This window comes from Lycorma delicatula, chromosome 4, assembly GCF_047948215.1.
Source record: "Lycorma delicatula isolate Av1 chromosome 4, ASM4794821v1, whole genome shotgun sequence".
Taxonomy (NCBI): Eukaryota; Metazoa; Arthropoda; class Insecta; order Hemiptera; family Fulgoridae; genus Lycorma; species Lycorma delicatula.
In genome coordinates, this window is record NC_134458.1 from 155,555,033 (window position 1) to 155,575,677 (window position 20,645).

At 28.9% G+C, this 20,645-nt stretch overlaps 2 protein-coding genes across 3 annotated transcripts in view; one reads left to right on the forward strand and one right to left on the reverse strand.

The window, feature by feature from the left end:
* Nos (Nitric oxide synthase) overlaps window positions 1-20,645 on the forward strand; it is a 752,676-nt gene that overhangs the window by 473,041 nt on the left and 258,990 nt on the right. The window lies entirely within an intron of this gene.
* Window positions 1-20,645, reverse strand: part of LOC142323217 (cilia- and flagella-associated protein 299-like) — a 63,427-nt gene that overhangs the window by 38,383 nt on the left and 4,399 nt on the right. Inside the window, exon 2 of the mRNA XM_075362570.1 lies at window positions 14,308-14,485. Coding sequence (XP_075218685.1) covers window positions 14,308-14,485 — 178 coding nt within the window. The remainder of the gene's footprint in view (window positions 1-14,307; window positions 14,486-20,645) is intronic.

Below are 20,645 nucleotides of genomic sequence, written 5' to 3' on the forward strand. Positions count from 1 at the left end.
TCTTTGTTTTTTTATGTTTGACGTACAATAAATTTTTTAAACACATAAAACCTTTAAACAAAACTTAATTTAATTCTGGAACAAAATGGTATAAGAAAATTTGAATAAAACAAAGAAAACTTAGAAAAAATTCGAATATGAACTTTTTCCATTATTTTATTTTTATGAGTAGAATAGGTTATAAAATTTTCCGGAGAACATCGTGAAGTACTTCCAAGATATAATCTTTTTAACGCATTAGATCAGTGTAAAGTGTAATCTGAAATTAATATATCAAACGTTACTTAGTTGTAATTATAATTTTAACTAAAGTTGTAGTATAATATATTCGTGTGAAAACCAAATTCACTGTATTAAGTTTACCAAATTTTTCGAAAAATATCGTTAACATTTTACTATCCCGGTTATAGCTGTATTTCCTGCTGCTACAGCATAGATATGAAGCGAAAGTGTAGAGATCAGCCAAAAACTTGCGTCACTGTTTTTACCGATTTTTCAAGACAAGGGTTCGTTGTCCAAAAACACAAAAAGATATAAAGATTTCTATGAAGATGTATGGATAAGTGTTATTTTATACATCTAATTATTGATAATGCTAGGACTATTGTTCCTACAATTACGTAGATTCCGTGAAATTTTGTTGTTAAGAAGAATGGTGATCAGTAAACTGAGTCTACAGTAGTAAATTGATATTTTTGTAAAATATACTATTATACACGTACATTGTTTACGTACATACGTCTGTTCGCCTGTAATTTTGATTAATATTTCCGTAAGGGAAATATCGGTTACTAATAAGGAGTTTCCAGTAGAAATTTATGTTGGAAAATGGTTCAAATAATTTCTATATATGGATTTCAATTTTGTACAAAACTAAGAATGGAGAAGAAATAATTTTCACCATTTTGAATTTTTAACTTATTGTTTAGTGGTTGTAAAAGAGAGCTTTAGAAATATTATATTAAGTTACTTATTAAGTTATTAAAAACTTATAAGTTACTTATTAAGTTATTTAAAATTCAAGAATTTTAAGTCAGTTGGATTTAAGATTGAGAGATTATTGAATATTATTTATTAACAATTTTTGCTTCGTGTGCGTGTGTATATTTATACAACAAATATTCTATTTTAAATCTTCAGGTAATACAACCTTTTTCCAATATCTTTGATATAAATAATATTTTACAATATTATTTAAAACAAAAATAAACACCAAAAAAAAATACGACGTTTCGCTTCAAATTTGAAGTTTTATCAAGTGTAACTGGAAAACATGCCGGCGTCCGTGGTGCGAGTGGTAGCATGTCTCGGTCTTTCATCCGGAGGTCGCGGGTTCGATCCCGGTCAGGTGCATGGCATTTTCACACGCTACAAAAATTGTCATTCACCTCGTCCTCTAAAGCAATACCTAACATTGTTCCCGGAGGTAAAAAAAATAACTGGAAAACGTAACCTACTTAATCATATTATCAACAATATTGGACTGTTCTATAAATCAATCCAATTAAATCAGATAAAATATATTAAATTATATTTGCACCGAATGTAACTGATTAAAGTAAATAATTATTCCATTAAATAAAATTTTAAGCCCCAAAATACAAAGAGGCTGAATGAACCCATAATTAAAAAAATTCTTTTTTAAATTTGAATATTCAATTGCATCTAGTATTACAGATGACTGGGACTCTACTTAAGAATTTTAATTTTTTTGAATTTATTTATAATTTCTGATATGTTTATTTGTTTTTTAAGCTTTGGCTGTTATTAGAATTCTTATGTGAGGTAGTGACGAGGAAGAAGCAAAATGGGACCTATTTTTTTACTAATCTTTTTACTAAAAACTTTTTATATTTTATTTCAGCAAATTATACTATAAATTAAAAATAATATTGATGATAAAAACATCATTTGGTGAAGAGGGTAAACCAGGATCCAACATTTTTTACTAAGAATTTTTATTTTTTTCTCAATTATAATTCTAATATTGCAAATTTTTAAGGTAAAAACGTTATTTGATCAAGCGGCTCAAAACAGATTAATTTTTTTTTTATTGAAAATTTTAATCTATTTTTGTAATTATATTCTAAATAATAAAGTCATAATTATTTAAAAACCCAATTGCGTATCGCCAAATATTTTTCAAATATCTTCAATTTAAAAATTTATTAATTAATGTTCAATATAACTGAAGTTTTACAAAGAGATTAAAACTGTATCAAAAAAGATCTGTATAAAAAAAAAATACATTATGAAGTATTATTTTATACCTGAAAAAATGCAGCTCGCCTGATTCATTCTACTGTGATTTTGTGTATGTTTTTGTTACGGAGTTGTTTTTAAGCTAATATTTTAAACGGTATTCTTGCCAAGTGGTTGTTTATTTTTTAAATTTTGTATTACACTTTACCTTTCACAGAATTAAATAACAGTAATTAATTAAGATGAAATGTAAGTCAGTATTAAACGGATTTTAAAAATTAATAATTTTTGATTGTATTTACTTCTAAGGTACTTAAAATATCTGATATACTTTCAAACTTTTTTAATACAGATACTTTTACCTAATTGATAAACAATAAAAACAAACACTTTTATACTATTAGATACTATTTTAAAGCATTTTTATATCAAAATATTAAATTATTAAAAATTAATTTATTATGCCGATTTTCTCTTCATAAACTCACATATATGGCTGTACTAAGTATAGCGAAAGGTTGAATTAAGGTTGAATTAGCGAATAAATAATAATAATAATAATAATAATAGGTTGAATTAAGGTTGAATTAGGTTGAATAAAGGTTGAAAAAGCGAAAGGTTGAATTATTTAAAGGAAAAAGAATGATGATTGTTAAAATTTCATATTTTGATATAGGTGGGTCGTTCATTAATTAAATAGACTGAATAAAAATTATTGTATTTATTCAAAGACAATGAAACTATCGCTACTTTTTTCATTCCTTAGCTACATTTAGGTACTTCTCCCATCTTTCTGTAAATATATGGTACTTTTTCAGAATTTCGTAGCCAAAAATAAAAAATAAAAATTTTATTTTTAATAAGTATAAAACAACAATAATTAACGCTATTGTATAATAAACTGTAATATACAAATTACAGTAAATATCGTTTATAGTGACCTCCAAGGAACCGACGATTTTAGGTCATTATAACCGTCAGTCACAGTAACCACTGTTTAGATAGCTTAGTGGTACTACTTTAATATGCCATTTACACGGGTATTGTAATATACAGTAAAATAATAATTTATTTCCGTAATAAAATAATATAATAAAACAAAAATATGCAATAATAAATACAAATACGATAGAATAAAAGAAGATAGAGACAAATTGTAAAAATTACTCTTTCTCCAAAAAGTCGGTTATTTTTCTTTGTTTCGAAGATTTCGTGTTGTAATACAGTTTTTGAAGGTTCTTTTATAAAGCAATAAATTTTATCCAGATGGTTTCTAGCAATTTTTCTGACACACCGGTTGGAGCTGTTGCGGCTTCGCCGCTTATTCTTCCCGACACAATATAGTGACGCTGACAGAACTGTTGTATTCAAGCTGAAGTTATCTCACGTGGTTTACAGAATATTTCAGAAAAATCGTTCGCCTTAGTTTGCAATATAAGTTGCATAAAAGTTGTATAAACAAATTTGGCTGTGAAATTCCGAAAATATACCAAAAATTCTAATTCCAGTAGTAAAAAATTGTTCATGTCTTTTTCTGAGCCATTTTTGTACCACTTTTTGACTCGCTCATTTTTGTCTAACTCGGGTTTCACGTAAAAATCTTTTACAGAAAAAAAAACTTTGTTGCGAGATCGGTTCTATGAAGTGGATGTACTAACACCTCCCGATCCGACTTTTGTATAGCTTCCTGCGTGTTTTGAACGGTATGAAGGCGGGCGTTATCATGCAGAAGAACGTCTTTTGAGAACTGGGGACGTTTCCTCCTTTATCGTGGGTACACTTTATTTATTATCATGTCACAATAGTACTCGCTGTTGATTGTTTGTTGTTCATCAAAAAACCTCTGTATTGAGTTGAATTTTTTCCAGGCAGGCGAACCCGGATGTTTCCATCCTATACTCTGGCTTTTGGATTCCGGCTCAAAATGATGAATCCAATTTTCATCATAAGTTATTACGCGATCTAAAACAGTATTATCCTTCGCTAAAAACAGCCATTTAAGCTACACAAATGTGAATTTGGGTCGACTTTCTTGGAACTACCTAGAACACATTTTGCGGTAATTCAGCCTATCATGAATAATAGAACGGACAATGCCTTATACTCGTACTATAAATTTCAGCAATTTCCTAAATTTTTACTTTGGCGAGAATGTCTGTCCTCAGGAAATAATATCATTAATGAGATTTTGCAAAGCGTCAGTCGAAACTTCCACCAGTCTTCCGCTACAATGAAAATCTCTGAGGCTTGTTTGCCTTATTTTAACAGTTCGATCAAATTATAACAATTTTGACTGACTATTAATACACTTTTTACTAACCGTTTTAACATCAACGAGTGAATTTCAGCTAGTTTTACAACTTCACAAAAACATTTTAATCACAGCTCTTCAACGGTATACTCGTACATGTCAAACGGAGCCAACATTTTGAAATAAATAAAATACGATTATAATAATGGAAATGTTTTTCAAACAGCTAATATTTTGTATATCATTGATTCCAATTTGAACATCAGATAGTTTCAGTTTATTCCATCGAATAGTATTTCTGCTGTTGCCATTTATTGCTATAATTATTAAATGATTCTCGTGTATATATATATATATATATATATATATATATATATATATATGCACTTTCTGTGTTTCAATATTCACAGATATTTTTTTACATTTTTATTTAAAGCAGGTAAATTATGGAATAAAAAACTTTTATAACTTTTCATCAAGTTTTGATTAAGTTGTTGATTTTGCCGCAGTTCTCACTTTTTTATAGTTATAGTAAGCAATATTATAATTTTTTTCGCGAATTCATAAACTCATGTACATATTGCTAAAGAAGTTAAAAACTGTACCACTATATATTTTCATTTTTTTCCTAATTTAGCATTTTCGTTTTTTATTGTTATTTTTTAAATTTCTTTTTTTAATACCATATCTGTTATAACTTCATTATTATTTTGCCTGTGTTTCCAGCAATATATTTTAAGTTTATTTTATTCCACTCCACCCTTATTAATACGAAGTCCTTGTGCCTTTAAGTACACTCTTGAGACTTGGTCATGGGGAAAGTGATGTAATTCGTTGTATTCAAACTTACAGTTAGTATTTGGTTTTCATATAACAACTTAATTTTCTGTAGAATATAGAATACTATTGTTTTAAATAATTCATGTTAAGTTTCGTATAAATTATTATTATTATTACTTTTAATTATATATTTTCACTTTTACTTAATTTTTTTAATATCTGATTTTCTACAGCTTAATTAACATCAACTTTTTGTTTAAAAAAAAAATTTAATTGACTAGGTGGAATTGTTTTTACTTTTAAAAATTTGAATTTTAAAATAATGTTCTCTAATTACTGCGATAAGCTGATCTACGTAATTGAGTAGTAGGATCTTTACCTTTCAATCTGAGGTTTTAGATTCCAGTCAGGCATACCATTTTTTTCAAACGTACAAAAAATTTCATTTCATTATTATCAATGGGCAGCAGTTGCAGGTTTCAGTTATAATAAAACGAAATGTAGACGAGTTGTTACTAATGGACGTTTTATCCTTCAGTTACAAATATTCAACACATTATTCATTGTCCGAGGAAACAGATTGTAAATATTTTATTGTGAAAAAAAAATTGTAATTTAGTTGATTTTTGTACGTAGTATCAATGGATGTTTACAATTTAAATAGATATAAAACAATTATTAAAATTATTTAGGCAGGATTATACACCTTCCTCTCCCCCAACGAATATACTGGGTGTGCGAAAAACAAAGTCGATAGTTTCAAGAACGAATGTAGTTTTTATTTTGTAGCACTGGATAGTGTTTTTGCGTAATTTTGAAGCGACTACAATTAAGTTTTAGATTACACATTTCACTTCACATAGCAGCTGCGTTAGAATGTTGCACAGGTCAAACTAATATGATCCAGGACTTCAATACCATGGCGTTACGAGAGAAAGCACAATGCGCGTACTGGTTTGCAGAAAAATAAAACAGTGACATTTACACAAAGAAATTATACGCGAGTCTATCGTAGAAATTCTCCTAGTGACAAAAGCATACGTACGTAAATGGTGAAAACAGTTTTTTAAACCCGGAAGCGTTTTGAAAGAACACTCATCGGGTAAGCTTAAGACAACAGCGAAAAAAGAATTCGACTGTTTTTCAAACGAAATCCGAAACGTTCAGTTCGTAGTGTTACTCGTTGACTAAAGAATACAATCCTAAAGCACTTTAATTTAAGTGTATATTTATTTTTCGGATACCGGAAAAAGAAGTGTAGAGCACATTTGCTCTATTTACATCCTCCAATACATCCTCATCATAAAAATTAATACGGGTCAATTATCATTTGCAGAACCCAAAATTGGAAATAAACGTCATTTTAAATATTTTTTTACCTATAGAAAAGATGATATTAACCCTACAAAGAACTGTGGGGCAATTGAGGGAAATTATCCTATCCAGAAGAGACTTTCAAGATCTTTATATATCATTGTGCCTTGTAATAACCAAAACTGTATATTTGAATATTTTTATCTAAATGAAGTAGTGTATGGCGATTGGCAATTTATTAGTTTAAACATGTGAAGTAAAAAAGTTATTTTTATTCTAGAAAATAAATATATATCCCAGAACAGACTCCCTAACAAATAATTCAATTCCAGAATATTGTAGCAGATAAATCTATGCGTTTAATAGCTTAGGAAAACAAGATGATGGATAAATTTTTGCATTACTCAAAAAAAATGGCTGCATACTTTTCTTGATGTTGAAATCTTTTTTCAAACTCAGGTGTGAATCAAATTATTTCTTTTCGTTTATCTTAAGTAACAGTGTATCTAAATTTTTTCCCAAAATAATAAATAAATGTGTGAATCAAAATATAAATTTATAAGGTTTGATTAGTAATTAGAAACCAACATCCATTGTCAATATTTTCAAGCTGTAAAGTAATATCCAAAGTGACTGTAACCTCAGCTCTGGTTTTTTTTTTTTGAGTTTCCTAATTCAATAAATGTTAAATAGTAAATATTTTGCGCTGATTATTTAAATTTTTGTGTGAAATTAAATAACCCTTTATGATCAAGAATGTAATCATCATTATTCATTAACCTTGGATGCATTTTTCCTTCTTTTAAAAAATACCTAATTTAGGCATCATAAATATGAGTGTAGGTAAAATAAATTACCAGTTACACTTTTTAGTATATAATTAAAATCTGTTCTGAAAACAAAAATCGTGTGCAGAGTACTAGAACAGCAATAAAATTAATTTTATTTAAGGTTCTAATGATATTAAAATGCTGAAACAAAAATACCTAGTGCTTACTTCCTTTGGAGGAGATCGATATTTAAAACCAAGCTAGTTCATTTATACTTTAAAATTATTATTTTTTTGTTAATATTCTTATTTTAATAAATAATTAATTTAACATAGTTTAGCTATTAAGGAATGTTAGAAAATATATTTGCATTAATTACAACAGCAAGAAACAAGGGACATAACAGCCCCGATTTAACAAAACTTGGAAAATATACTACAAGTTCTGGAATATCATTTGAGTCAGTTATTTTTAATTGACTCAAATTGTATTATTCCTCTCGATTGAGTAGTGGTGTAAGAACAGCATGGCTGAATCTTACTTACTCTCAGAGTAATGATATAGTCAATTAGTCCCTATATGGTGAAGTAATATATTGCGTTGCTTGTATAACTAAATATCACCAGCATTTGAATGGTTTTATTTAACAGTACATTCGGGCTGAATGAAAAAGGCAACAAACAGGAAACTACTTCAAGCCTAATTTCCTCTAATAATTCTAACATGGAATGCTTGTTATTGAACTTAACTTTGTCATTTTTAGAAGTGACATGAAGTATTTCATATGGCACACAAAGATATGATGTTGTTATTAACAGACTTCAAAAATTGAGGTTATGTATTCGATCCGTATATTTTTTATTTTAGTTAGATTTCAGAAGAAAGCTACCTACTGTAATGGGTACCATGATTCGACTTCTGGAAATTTCGACATATCAAAGCGTTTCACATCTCTCAGACCCCAAAACCACCGTCAGCTCAAAAGTTATATATATATATATATATATATGTATATTTCACTTTCTTGTAGACACGATAAATGCCGTAATTTTGCGCCAATCACTTTCAAATTGTTTTCTAAAAAAAGCTCGTACCAAAACCTGGGTCGAGTTAACGGCCAAAATCAAACCATAGGGGTGGAAATTTGGTAGCTTTTTCGAAAAAATAAAATATCCTCTAAACATTACCTAAAACCTTTGTCTGAAACAATTTTTGATATGAGTAACTCTTACGTCAAGGGATAATTCAAACTTTTGCTGGAATTGTAAGATGGGCTTATAGTTTGCTAAACATGTGAAACTTTTTTCACTTGCAACCATTGTTGAATTGATTAAATTCGAAGTTTTTTTCTAATTTTGAGGTGGAAATCTTTTGTATTCCCTGCCTTCCGGCGTGCCGAAAGGAATTTGTTTTATGTTTGTTCGCGCGTTTTTCCTATTAATCTGATTGAAATAATTTTTTTTTGCAATCGACGCGGCTGTTTTTCGTGGTGGTACCATGATTTTAATAAATTGATTATTGATCACACCAAGGAGTTTGAATAAAATACCAATGGCCTTTGACTGGAGACAGCTACATTACATCACCAAAACGGAGCACATATTAACTTCGCCGAACAGTTTCGTTATTAATTAGACACAGAAAACTATAAAATGGACCAGACATCAAAATTCGCTAAAAATTAATAATTTCGTACAAATACAAAATTTTTTTTGACATTTTTTAATCGGCGCCAAAGTAAATATGTGGTACTTGAATGGACCTTTAGATGGCGTATATAAAAAGACGTAATAATCACAAACTGAAATGCAATCAAAGCACATATATATGAATTCCACCGATGTAATATCGGTATTGGATTTTATAAACGTATAGTATTATAGAACAAATTTATATTATATCTAGAATTTAATTTTGTAGAAGCAGGCGCTGATTCAAAAAAGTGTCTAAGGAATTAAGTATTTGGACGAAATTATTTCTTACATTTTGATGTCGGTTCCATTTTTATTTTAATAATTATTTTGTACATGTAGTTAAAACGGTGATTTTTTTATAACTTAATTTTTAAAATACAATCAGTATGCAATGCAACTAGTATAAAATAATATGGTAAAAGACCACTGAAAAAAATTCCAATTTAACAGCTTTAAATGTAATAAAAGCTGAAAGAACAATTTAGATTCGGAGTAACAGTACAAGGTGAAAAGATAAATATGCTACGATTTGCTGATGATATAGTAATTCTAGCCGAGAGTAAAAAGGATTTAGAAGAAACAATGAACGGCATAGATGAAGTCCTACGCAAGAACTATCGCATGAAAATAAACAAGAACAAAACAAAAGTAATGAAATGTAGTAGAAATAACAAAGATGGACCACTGAATGTGAAAATAGGAGGAGAAAAGATTATGGAGGTAGAAGAATTTTGTTATTTGGGAAGTAAAATTACTAAAGATGGAAGAAGCAGGAGCGATATAAAATGCCGAATAGCACAAGCTAAACGAGCCTTCAGTAAGAAATATAATTTGTTTACATCAAAAATTAATTTAAACGTCAGGAAAAGATTTTTGAAAGTATATGTTTGGAGTGTCGCTTTATATGGAAGTGAAACTTGGACAATCGGAATATCTGAGAAGAAAAGATTAGAAGCTTTTGAAATGTGGTGCTATAGGAGAATGTTAAAAATCAGATGGGTGGATAAAGTGACAAATGAGGAGGTATTGCGGCAAATAGATGAAGAAAGAAGCATTTGGAAAAATATAGTTAAAAGAAGAGACAGACTTATAGGCCACATACTAAGGCATCCTGGAATAGTCGCTTTAATTTTGGAAGGACAGGTAGAAGGGAAAAATTGTGTAGGCAGGCCACGTTTGGAGTATGTAAAACAAATTGTTGGGGATGTAGGATGTAGAGGGTATACTGAAATGAAACGACTAGCACTAGATAGGGAATCTTGGAGAGCTGCATCAAACCAGTCAAATGACTGAAGACAAAAAAAAAATGTAATAATTGTATAGATTTTCATTTGGGAATATGTTTTGAAACTGTAAACTTGAAAAAGAGATTATTAATATTATTATTACTATTTTTAATATTACTATTATTAATAATACTTTTATGTAAGCTTAGATAATCGGAATTTCTATATTTTTTAATACGTTAAAATTTCTTAGTCAACCCAATGCTTTATCTGAAAATTCTCTTATTTATTTCTAGATGAAGCGATTCGGAGATTATTTGCATTGAATTTACAATGTACATTTGTTGTATAACCTATTTTCCTTTTTCTCAACATATGTGTCTTTTTAAATCGCCCGTTTATTCCTTTTCCTCTTAGATTGTGCATCTTATATATTTTAGTGATAAAAATTTATACGCTACGCGCTAATGAAAAAACAGATATACTTAATTTAAAATATTTTTTTAATCTTTCTATTAAAATTTTTTAAATTGTAACAAATAAAAGAGTAACAATCTGTTACAGTGTGTTAGTTAAACATGAAATTTTTCTTTTTGGACAGTTGTAACTGTTTTTATTTTTAACAGTTAAAGATTAATATTTTTATGTGAAGATAAGTATTTAGATATAAAAATGTATGTTTCTTTACACTTAGAGTTTATTTTTGCAAATATGACGTATTGTTAATCAGTTTTAATGTTTTTATTGTACGGTAAATAAAGTCGTTTTTATTATATTGTAAAGTCCTTCAGTAATTAAAAAGAGAAATAACTTTGTAAAGATTGTTGTTTATTTCAATGGCAATGAATTAATTATATATATATACTAACGCTACTTTTCATACAATAATAGATGACGCAGTTTCATATAATAATACGAAGCTAACGCTAAATTTCTACATAATCTTCTCATCATATTTCTCTGCAAACCTCCTTACTTCAGTAGTAGTAAATAATTGTTAATTTTGCTTTCTTAGGCATACTTGTACCGGATTCTTAAAACGATCATTATTGGTCAGCTTGAAGGCACGTAACCAAATCTAATAGTGTGTGAGAGGGGCTGTAAGGTGGATGTATGCAAACACCTCCCAACCCGACATATGTGTAGTAGCTTACCGTGTCTTTTGAATGGTGAGTGTTATTATACCGAACAATGACACCTTTTGAGGTAAAATCGGGACGTTTCCTCCTTTTAGCGGGTTTTACTTTATTTTCTAGCTAGTCAAAATAATACTAACTGACGAATGTACATTGTTCTTTTGAATAATCACAATAAATCGGGCCTTTGGTCCCTAAACAGCATTAGCATCACTTTACTGGCTGACCAGTAGGTTTTGTAATCTTTTCCCGGTAGGGAAATTCAGATTTTTCTATTCCGTGCTCTGACCGTTTGGATTCCGGCTTAAATTAATGAACCGAAATTTCATCACCGGTTATTATGAGATCTTTGAAAGAATAGCTTTCAAGTGAAAGTCCGTATATCATTTGAATGATATCCGTATTTCGTTAAGTTCCGTATAAAAGTAAGTCTGTGTTTTCAAGTCGATCGTCTCAGAAGCCATCATATTGCGGTAATTTAACTTATAATTGATAATATTTTAGATCATTCCGATACTCGAATTTAAATTTCAGAAGTTTTCAAAATATTTATGCGTCTGTCCTGGCATACAAGATCGTTAATGCGATTTTTTTGTTTAAATTCTCAGTTGAAACTTTCACCGATCTTCAACTATGATGAGAATCGGTGAAGTTTTGCCAGATTTAAACTGTTCGATCCGACTTGTAAAAACTTTCAAGGTTAATAGGTGTTTTATCTTATTGTTTTAACATCCACGAGTGAAGTTCGGCCGATTTTACACTTTCAGAGAATAAAAATCTTACCATAGCTCTCTGACATGTTTCAAACTGTCGATTTTTTTAAATAAACAAAAAATGTATAATAATGAATATTCTTTTCGAACAGCTAACATTTTTTATGTCGTTGATCCTAACTATCAGACAGTTTTATTTTATTCTATTAAATAATCTTCCCTATTACAATTTGATCCTATAATTTATTGAACGACCTTTTCATATAGAATAAAAATTATTTTTCATCATATCTCCTTAATATTTGAATCTGTATTGAACTTAATTTTCGTTTAAATTTAGCATTTCCTTAAACAAAAAATATTCTAAATTTTTTAAACTAATTTTATGTTAGAAACATTTCTAATTATAATACGGGTATAAATTGTATCCAATTTTCCAAGGAAAAATAATTATCTTTATATTAAGTACAAAATGAGAGTTAAAATATTTAATTTCGCTTTGAACTCGTTCAATTGCTAATTATAATGCGTCTTTTTTCCCGAGCTACAAAAATGTAGACACACATACATTTTTTTATTGTTTTTAAAGTAATGTTTAATTCGAATTTATTATTTTAGTTTACAATTTTATGACGATTTTAAATTTGTGAAACTTTTTTATGCGGTGTATAAACGAATAGGAAGCTATGTTATTAGTTACTACGTAGGGATAGAATCATTCAAATTTGTTTCTTTCACACACCTGGTTCACCGTCTAATGATTGCCAAGCATATATATATATATATATATATATATATATATATATATATATATATATATATATATATATATTATTGCTTTTGCTTTCTTTTCTCGGTATTTGAAGTATATTATTCTTTAACCCACTTTTAAAAGTATAAATTATGTTATACATTGTTTATATAAGCTAAAAAATATAAACTGGCCTACATATAAAAAAATTTATGAAAATTGAAGTTATTTTTTTATAGTACTGTATAAGTGCGGCAATGAACGGAGGATTTTACGTCACTGTTTTTTCAGAGATAAAGTTGTGTGAGGATGAAACCGCTTCTGCCATTGTGGAGTTTACTGACAACCATTTAGTTGCAATGGAATCGTGCAGTGGTAAACAACGTACCTTTGCTGTGAAAGCTTTTTACAAAAACTGTCGGCGTGAATTACGAAAACGTTAGGCAATCAAGACTTAGTTTCGAAACTTTGAGGCCACTGGTTCTACACTAAGAAGAAAGGTGGCAGTGTAATAACAGTACGTACACCCGAGAATATCGCAACTATGAGAGAGGCATTTGAGCGAAGTCGACGCCGGTCAGCGCATAGTCATTCTGTGTCACTCTGACAGCAGTATACGGCGAATTCTGCACAGTGACCTCACATTTCACCCTTCACTCATATAAAATCCAAAGAACTCATATGCAATACACAAACGTGATTACGAAAACAGGGTAAAAATTTCTGTCAAACTTTGCTACAAAGAAAGGCAAGACCTTATTAATAACTTACTTATGAGCGATGAGGCTCATTTTCATTTGCCAGGATTTGTAAATAAGCAAAATTTCCGATACTGGGTTTCGAAATTCCTCTAATAGAAATGCTGCAAAGTGTAACGAGTGAGCTTAGTAAAAGTCTTATTGAGTGTATAAGGCGGAATGCGGTCATCCGCAAGATGATCATTTTTGGACGATAAATTTCTGTTTTCGTTGACTTAATATCAAAGATAATATATATGTTTTCATGTCACTGTTGCGTTCGTACTTGTTAAAACTCAATAAAATTAATAATTTACTCTTAATAACTTTTTAAAATCACCTGATTTACTGTCTAACCGGTGTATATGTATATAAAACTAAGTGTTCTGACTGATTAAAATGCACCGCTTAATCTTTATAGGTGAATTTTAGAGGGTACAGTTGTTATATCTTAGAAACTCCAAACTAAAGTATGAATTTTTTTTTAAACTCTCTAAGGAGGTGAAAAATTGTGTGGAAATTTTTTTTTAATAAAAATTCTGTGTTACTGAAAGGTTTTTTAATCGTGAAAATTGGTATTTAGACTTATTTAAAAACAAAATTGCACATGTTTCATCAATTTTAAGCATGCTTTCTTTTTTTGTGAATTTTAACCGAATACTTTATTTTGAATTTCTCTGAGAACTAGAATATAGGGTAATTTAAAATAAACAGAAAATTATTGTTCACTTACATGTAATTTTCCAATTCTGTTTTGTCTTTCTCTAAGGCTTAACGCCATTAAAACTGGATCTTTAATTTTAGATAAATCACCAGAAATTCTATCTTGTGGTCTACAAGGATGTAATAATTCTTGAGCGCCAGCAATTCGTTTTTCAAATGCATTCTTAGTTAATGTTTCACCCGCATATCTGAAAAATTATTTATAATGAATTATCTACTATAAAAAAAACTATATTAGAAATTATATTTAATATTTTAAACATTTTGTTATAAGAAATTATTTTAATAAAATTTTATTTATAAAATTTAACTATGAAAAATAATAAACACTTTAAACATCGCACTAAAAGTATAAAAAATAATACTTTTTTAAGATTCTTTAAACTTTTTTTTAAGCTGTATCAGATTAATAGAAATACTTACACTAATAGTAAGAACCCCTGGTTAATCCTTAATTGGCGCCAATTAAAATATTTCAAAATTTAAAGAATTTAAAAATCATTTTAATAAAGGTACAGTATAGCTTTATATTAATATGTAATCGGATCGAATTTTACAAGTCGGGGCCTAATTTTTACGTTTTTTGCCCTATATATTTCTAATTTTAACGTTTCATGCCTTCCCTTTCTAACCTAAATACACAGTTTTTGCATTGTAAAATTCCGAAAGGGAGTACCCATATGTATATAGGCCTATTTTGTCAGACTGGATGGACCGATTTGTAAGAAATTTGCCATGATAATTTCTACGTTTAGGCTAATAGTACCATTTTTAATTTTTGTTACATTCAGTCAAAGGCGCAGGGAAAAATGGATTTTAAGGTTCCGTTTCTCAAAATTTTACTGAAATAGTAGAATAATTTTTTTTGAATAATTGAATATCTCTTAGTAGGCTTATACACTTTTGTTTCTTTTTGTACTCCGTCGGATTCTAAATTTAAAAAAAAAACTATTTTTTAATTTTTTCCATGCATCGTAAAAATTTTCCTATTAATTAGTACCTAAAATGTATTACATATTTAAAAATTTACGTGTTATTTACCTGGTCTTAATGATCGCCAGATCTTAACCAGTGTAGATTTTTATTTGTGGGTTTATGAAAAAATACAAAGTTCTCGGTTGGATCTCTGAAACCAGATGTTTACACCTGATATTTTGTCATGTTTGGTAAGAGGTATAAACATCGACTTGATGTCTGCAGGGCAAATAAACGAGTGAACATCGAAATCTACTGAACTGTTAAGGCTATTGTAGAGTTTTTCTTTATTTTGAGGTATACCTTCATAACTTTGCCTTGCTTTGTTTAAAAAAAACTATGATTATTATTACACATATTATTATTATTATTATTACATGATTATAAACTACACAATTAATACGGCAATATATTATTTTAAAAATTTACTCTAATAAATTTACATAACTAACATATTAAAATTTATTAATGTAAAATAATAAACGAAAAATAATATTATTATTAGTGAAGTGAAATTGTTCAACAGAAACGTTTTTGGTAGAATAAATGAAAATATTTAAAAAATAGATTTTGCAGCTCTGTTTGTTTAATAAGCAAGCTATAAATACATTAGGGAAGTCAAACCAGAATGATACGTGACATTTAAATCTATTTAAATTTGCCAATTTTGTGACCCTTTTTCTCAAAAATTATTCAAGTAACCTGCTTCACATTTCAAACCATTTACAATTTTGAAACTGTGGAAACTGTGAAAGTATTTTTTTTTTATTCAACAAAAAATTGAAAATATTTTTTTATGATTCTTACATTTTTCCAAATTTTGAAGTGAAAAATTCGTAGTAAGGTTATTTTCTACTATTTCTTCATAATCTAACTATAATAAATGGCTTCATCGTTTATTGTTTTCAAAAAAAGTTACAATGATTTTTTGTACAGTTTTTGTAATAATAGGTCTAACAAATAAAAAATATAATTTTCGGAAAATCTAAGTCAAAAGAAAGGTAATTTTTACAGTTTATTTAAAATTCTCCTGCATCATATTTGTGTTTCATTTTATATTTTCATATTCAGCTCTTGTTTTTTGCTTTGTTTCGTTCATTCTTCAATAGTTTTATCAGCCAAGATGTGCTTATTTATCGATTCTTTGCAACAGTTTCTGGGATATTGACAACCCATTTACTTTTTGTAAACTTCACGTTTCCAGTATCTCTCATTTTAAATGATGTAACGGCTTCACGAACACAAAGTTTTAAAGTTTCAGTTTTGTTAAAAGAGTTGACAAAATTGAAATTGGGTACAGAATGTCTATGAGAATATTTTGACTTATCACAACTACGTTGATATTTATACCAATAATCTTCTCCGGTAAGATATAATTCATAGTGGGGCAAGTCTGGAATTTGAAAAATGTGGATTTTGACAGTTTTGTTGTGTAAAAAAATAAAAAAATAAAGAGAATAAGTAATTATTTAAAAAGATGATGCGCATTCAAAAGTCAATAATCTTGACATATGTTGTTATGGTCACCGTGTTAATAATCAATAAACAAAAAATGTTTCGCTCTACTGTTTTTAAACTTTACCATCTTTTTACTGTAATAATAATGAACTTTTTTTTACTTTTTCTTAACGTATAAAAAGGAAATACAAAGTAAGTTATGGCTTATAAATTAAATTATGGCTTATAAAGTTTGTTCGTAGGTTATGGAAATGGAAATTTGTAGCGTATGAAAAATGTCACGCCTAACCGGAATTCGAACCGGATATCCTCCGAATAAAAGGCTGAGACGCTACCACTCTGCCATGGAGATCGTCATTACATCAAATAACTATAATTTTATATACTTTATTCTAATGGAAATGACTCGCATATAGTATCAAAAAAGCTCATTATAATGCCTTCCGCACATACATTATAGTTGGACTAAAAATTGGTTATCGTATGTTATTTACCCGGCCTAACGATCGGCCAGTTTAATATCTAAAGTTAATTAGACGAGTTAGTGAGCATTAGATTATTTTTGTGATTCGTTTAATCTCATTTTTGTAATTAAATCGGGTTAACGTTTCTTTACAATCCATCAATAACTTAAATCAGTCGATGCAAATTTATATGAAGTGTATTTAAGAACGAATAATATGGATTAGATACGTATTATACGAAAAAGTATTTACATTTAAACTCTTGGTTTACATTTTTTCATTTATTTTTTATTTTTTCTTTTTACATATTTTTAAAAATTCAAAACATTACCCTCGCCGCTACGGGAACGTGTAATTTTTTATTATAAAAAATTTTAGAAAATAGAATAAAACGACACTTTTTTGTATATTTACAACAAACATTACTGAATTATGAATGCGCATCATCTCTAAATTATTACCAGAAATGCTTTATTTTTTTGCGGGGGGAGTCATGTATCACTCTACCTTAAGCGACTAATTCAGAAAAAGTGAAGGTGATTTCGTCATACTTTTCTTCGATCAATCAAAGCTTTTTGTTTACTCTATTCTTTTTGATTATTATTTTAATTTGAATTGCCGTTTGAACGCGGTTTAATATACCAGACATAAGAACAGTCTACTGATTCGTTTAATTCGTGATGAAATAAATGTGGTACACGTTGAACAAGCAAATATAGTTTTAATCTTTACAGGAAACAATCAGGATGATACATGAAAATCAAATGATGTTTTGTTTTTGTATCGTACAGTCTGGTTCTGGTAGACAATATAATATATGAGATACGATTTACAATGAATTGATTACAGGCGATCAAAACGATTGATTACGTATTACTGAAGAGAGACAACCATTAATCTGTACGTCAAATCATCGTCGATGATAACTGATTTCAGGTTTGTCACCGCTAATATCACGGTAAGGGGATGATCGGGGTATAGTTGTATAAGTAGATTGTCGGCTATAGGATCAACTCTCTCTCCCAAATTATTTGTAATTTGTATTTGAATCGTTGAAATCGCATTAGCACGCTGCTCGGACGCAAAGCGAACCTTATTTTACTCCTCTCACCACTTTTAGCCTCCGTATAAACAACATATATTGTTCGGCGTTGTATTATATCCAAAATACGATACCCATAATTAACATTAGGATTAATCTAATGCAGACCCAATTTGACAGTTTACCCCTCTCAACCCATCCATACACAAATTTATATACTACGTTTTATAGTATAGTTTTATCGAACCCCCACATTTGTAGCTAATTAATCGTTTCACGTGGATTTGTTATTTTTAATTTAATTTGTTTTTTGTTTTTAATTGCTATTGTAACGGTTCATAACATATCAATTGAATTTTAGTTTATCATTTAACCGATATATTATTAGCTAGATTAGATTATGAAACAGAATATTAAACGGTTAAATTATAATCTTATTACATTAATTTATTTTTAATTAGGTTAATATGTGTGAAATTATCAATGTAATTTATTTTATAACTTAACCAGCATCCTCGTTGCTATATAGTTTTACTTGCGTTTCTCGTCGTGGTCAATTTTTTTTCTATGTTTTTAATCAAGTAACCGCAGGCATGTGCAGCCAGTTGCGTCGCACAAACAGTGTGGCTGTGGCTGTGTTGGTTGAGCTGCAGCGCCATACATGGTCGCATCCCTTAAAAATTGTAAATTTAAAAATCCCAAAAATTGTTTTTAAATTATCTGAAGAATATTTGCAATCCCAAATCGAGCGAATATCTCGTTTAGTATAGTTGGAAATGGAGAAAATTTCCAATCATTTGAGATTCAGAATTTTTTTACCTTTCTTCACCCATTTCAAGGTCAAATTTCGCAAAATCTAAAAGTTTTTTCTTAAATACTCACATGAAAATTTCACTCACCAAAAGTCAAGTTGATATTTTCATTTTTTACATAGAAATTCAAAAAATAGTCGGGTTTTTAAAAAAAATCAAAAATCAATTTTAACCTTTTAAACTCGGAATTTAAAACAATCCAGAAATTTATTTTTGGATATTCATATGAACATTACACATACCAAAAATCAAGTTGATACCTGTCAACTCTCAAGCATGAGTTTAATGAAACCAGAGGGGGGTCCAGGAAGTTGGTCTAGTGGTGGTCGTCATCGCAAATCAGCTCGTTTCGAAGTCGAGAGTTGTAAGGTACAAATCCTAGTAAAAGCAGTTACTTTTATTCGGATTTGAATACTAGACAGTGAATACCGGTCTTCTTTGCTGGTTGGGTTTCAATTAACCCACACATTTCAGCTCAGGAATGGTCGACCTGAGATTGTACAAGACTACACTTAATTTACATTCATACATATCATCTTCAGAAGTAGTACCTTACGGTGGCTCCGGAGTCTAAACAGAAAAAGAAAGAAAGAGAGCCGGGTGTTCAGGGAACAGAGCACCTTTATCTAGACATAATTGGTTAAATATCCCCCTGACCGCGCCAGGAAATAAGTATTCATACAATGCCGACGAAGCCACGATGGGGATGCTGGTATGTAAAATATATATATTAAAAGGCATTAAAAATATTTAAATTTCAAACCGGTATTTTCCTATAAATTTCTCGTGAAAAACCATTGAATATCATTGATTGACTTGAGACTGTATTTCATTATCACATAATAATATAATGTTTAGTTATGATTATCGATTAAACAAATGATATCGTCAAATAGTTTATAGTTAAATAGATATTATACCGAATATGTAATTTTTGATTTTAAAAATCTTCAACTTAATTTTATATGAAAGGGACTTACTACGGTAGGAGAACTTTCTCTTAAAAAATAAATTTAAATAAAACTACGTTTAAAAATCGATGCATCCGGTAAAGAGTGACGGTTGAAAATTAAATATGTATCGAATTGTAAACTTCCTCCATTATTAAATCTCTTAAAAAGAAAAACTTAATGAAACTTAAGACGTACGTAGTTTATTTTTGTGTTAATATTTAAATTTATTACTCGTTTGTTTGTTTTTTTTTATTTCATAGTTACACTTAAACGGGTGTTTAACTGCCAATAAAAACAATTAAATTTTTTTAATGTTTTAAAATAGAAATAAAAAAAATAGTAGACTATAATTCTTTACCTAAAATATCAAATATTGAATTCACCTCATAATAAATTTTTATAATAAAAGTTTTTGTGGAATATTTGTGTAAATTAATTTTTTTTTTTTTTTTATTACGGTATCCTACCTACAGAGTATCCCATAAGTTTTATACGTAGGAAAAATATATATTTTTTATGAAGGAAAAGATAATGATATAGAAAATAAATCATATCATGGAACATATTACCATCGTCATTAAAACCTAACGATAATCCATCAAGTTAGGTTTGTCTTGACGGTGGTGATAGGTTCCTTGAGATGG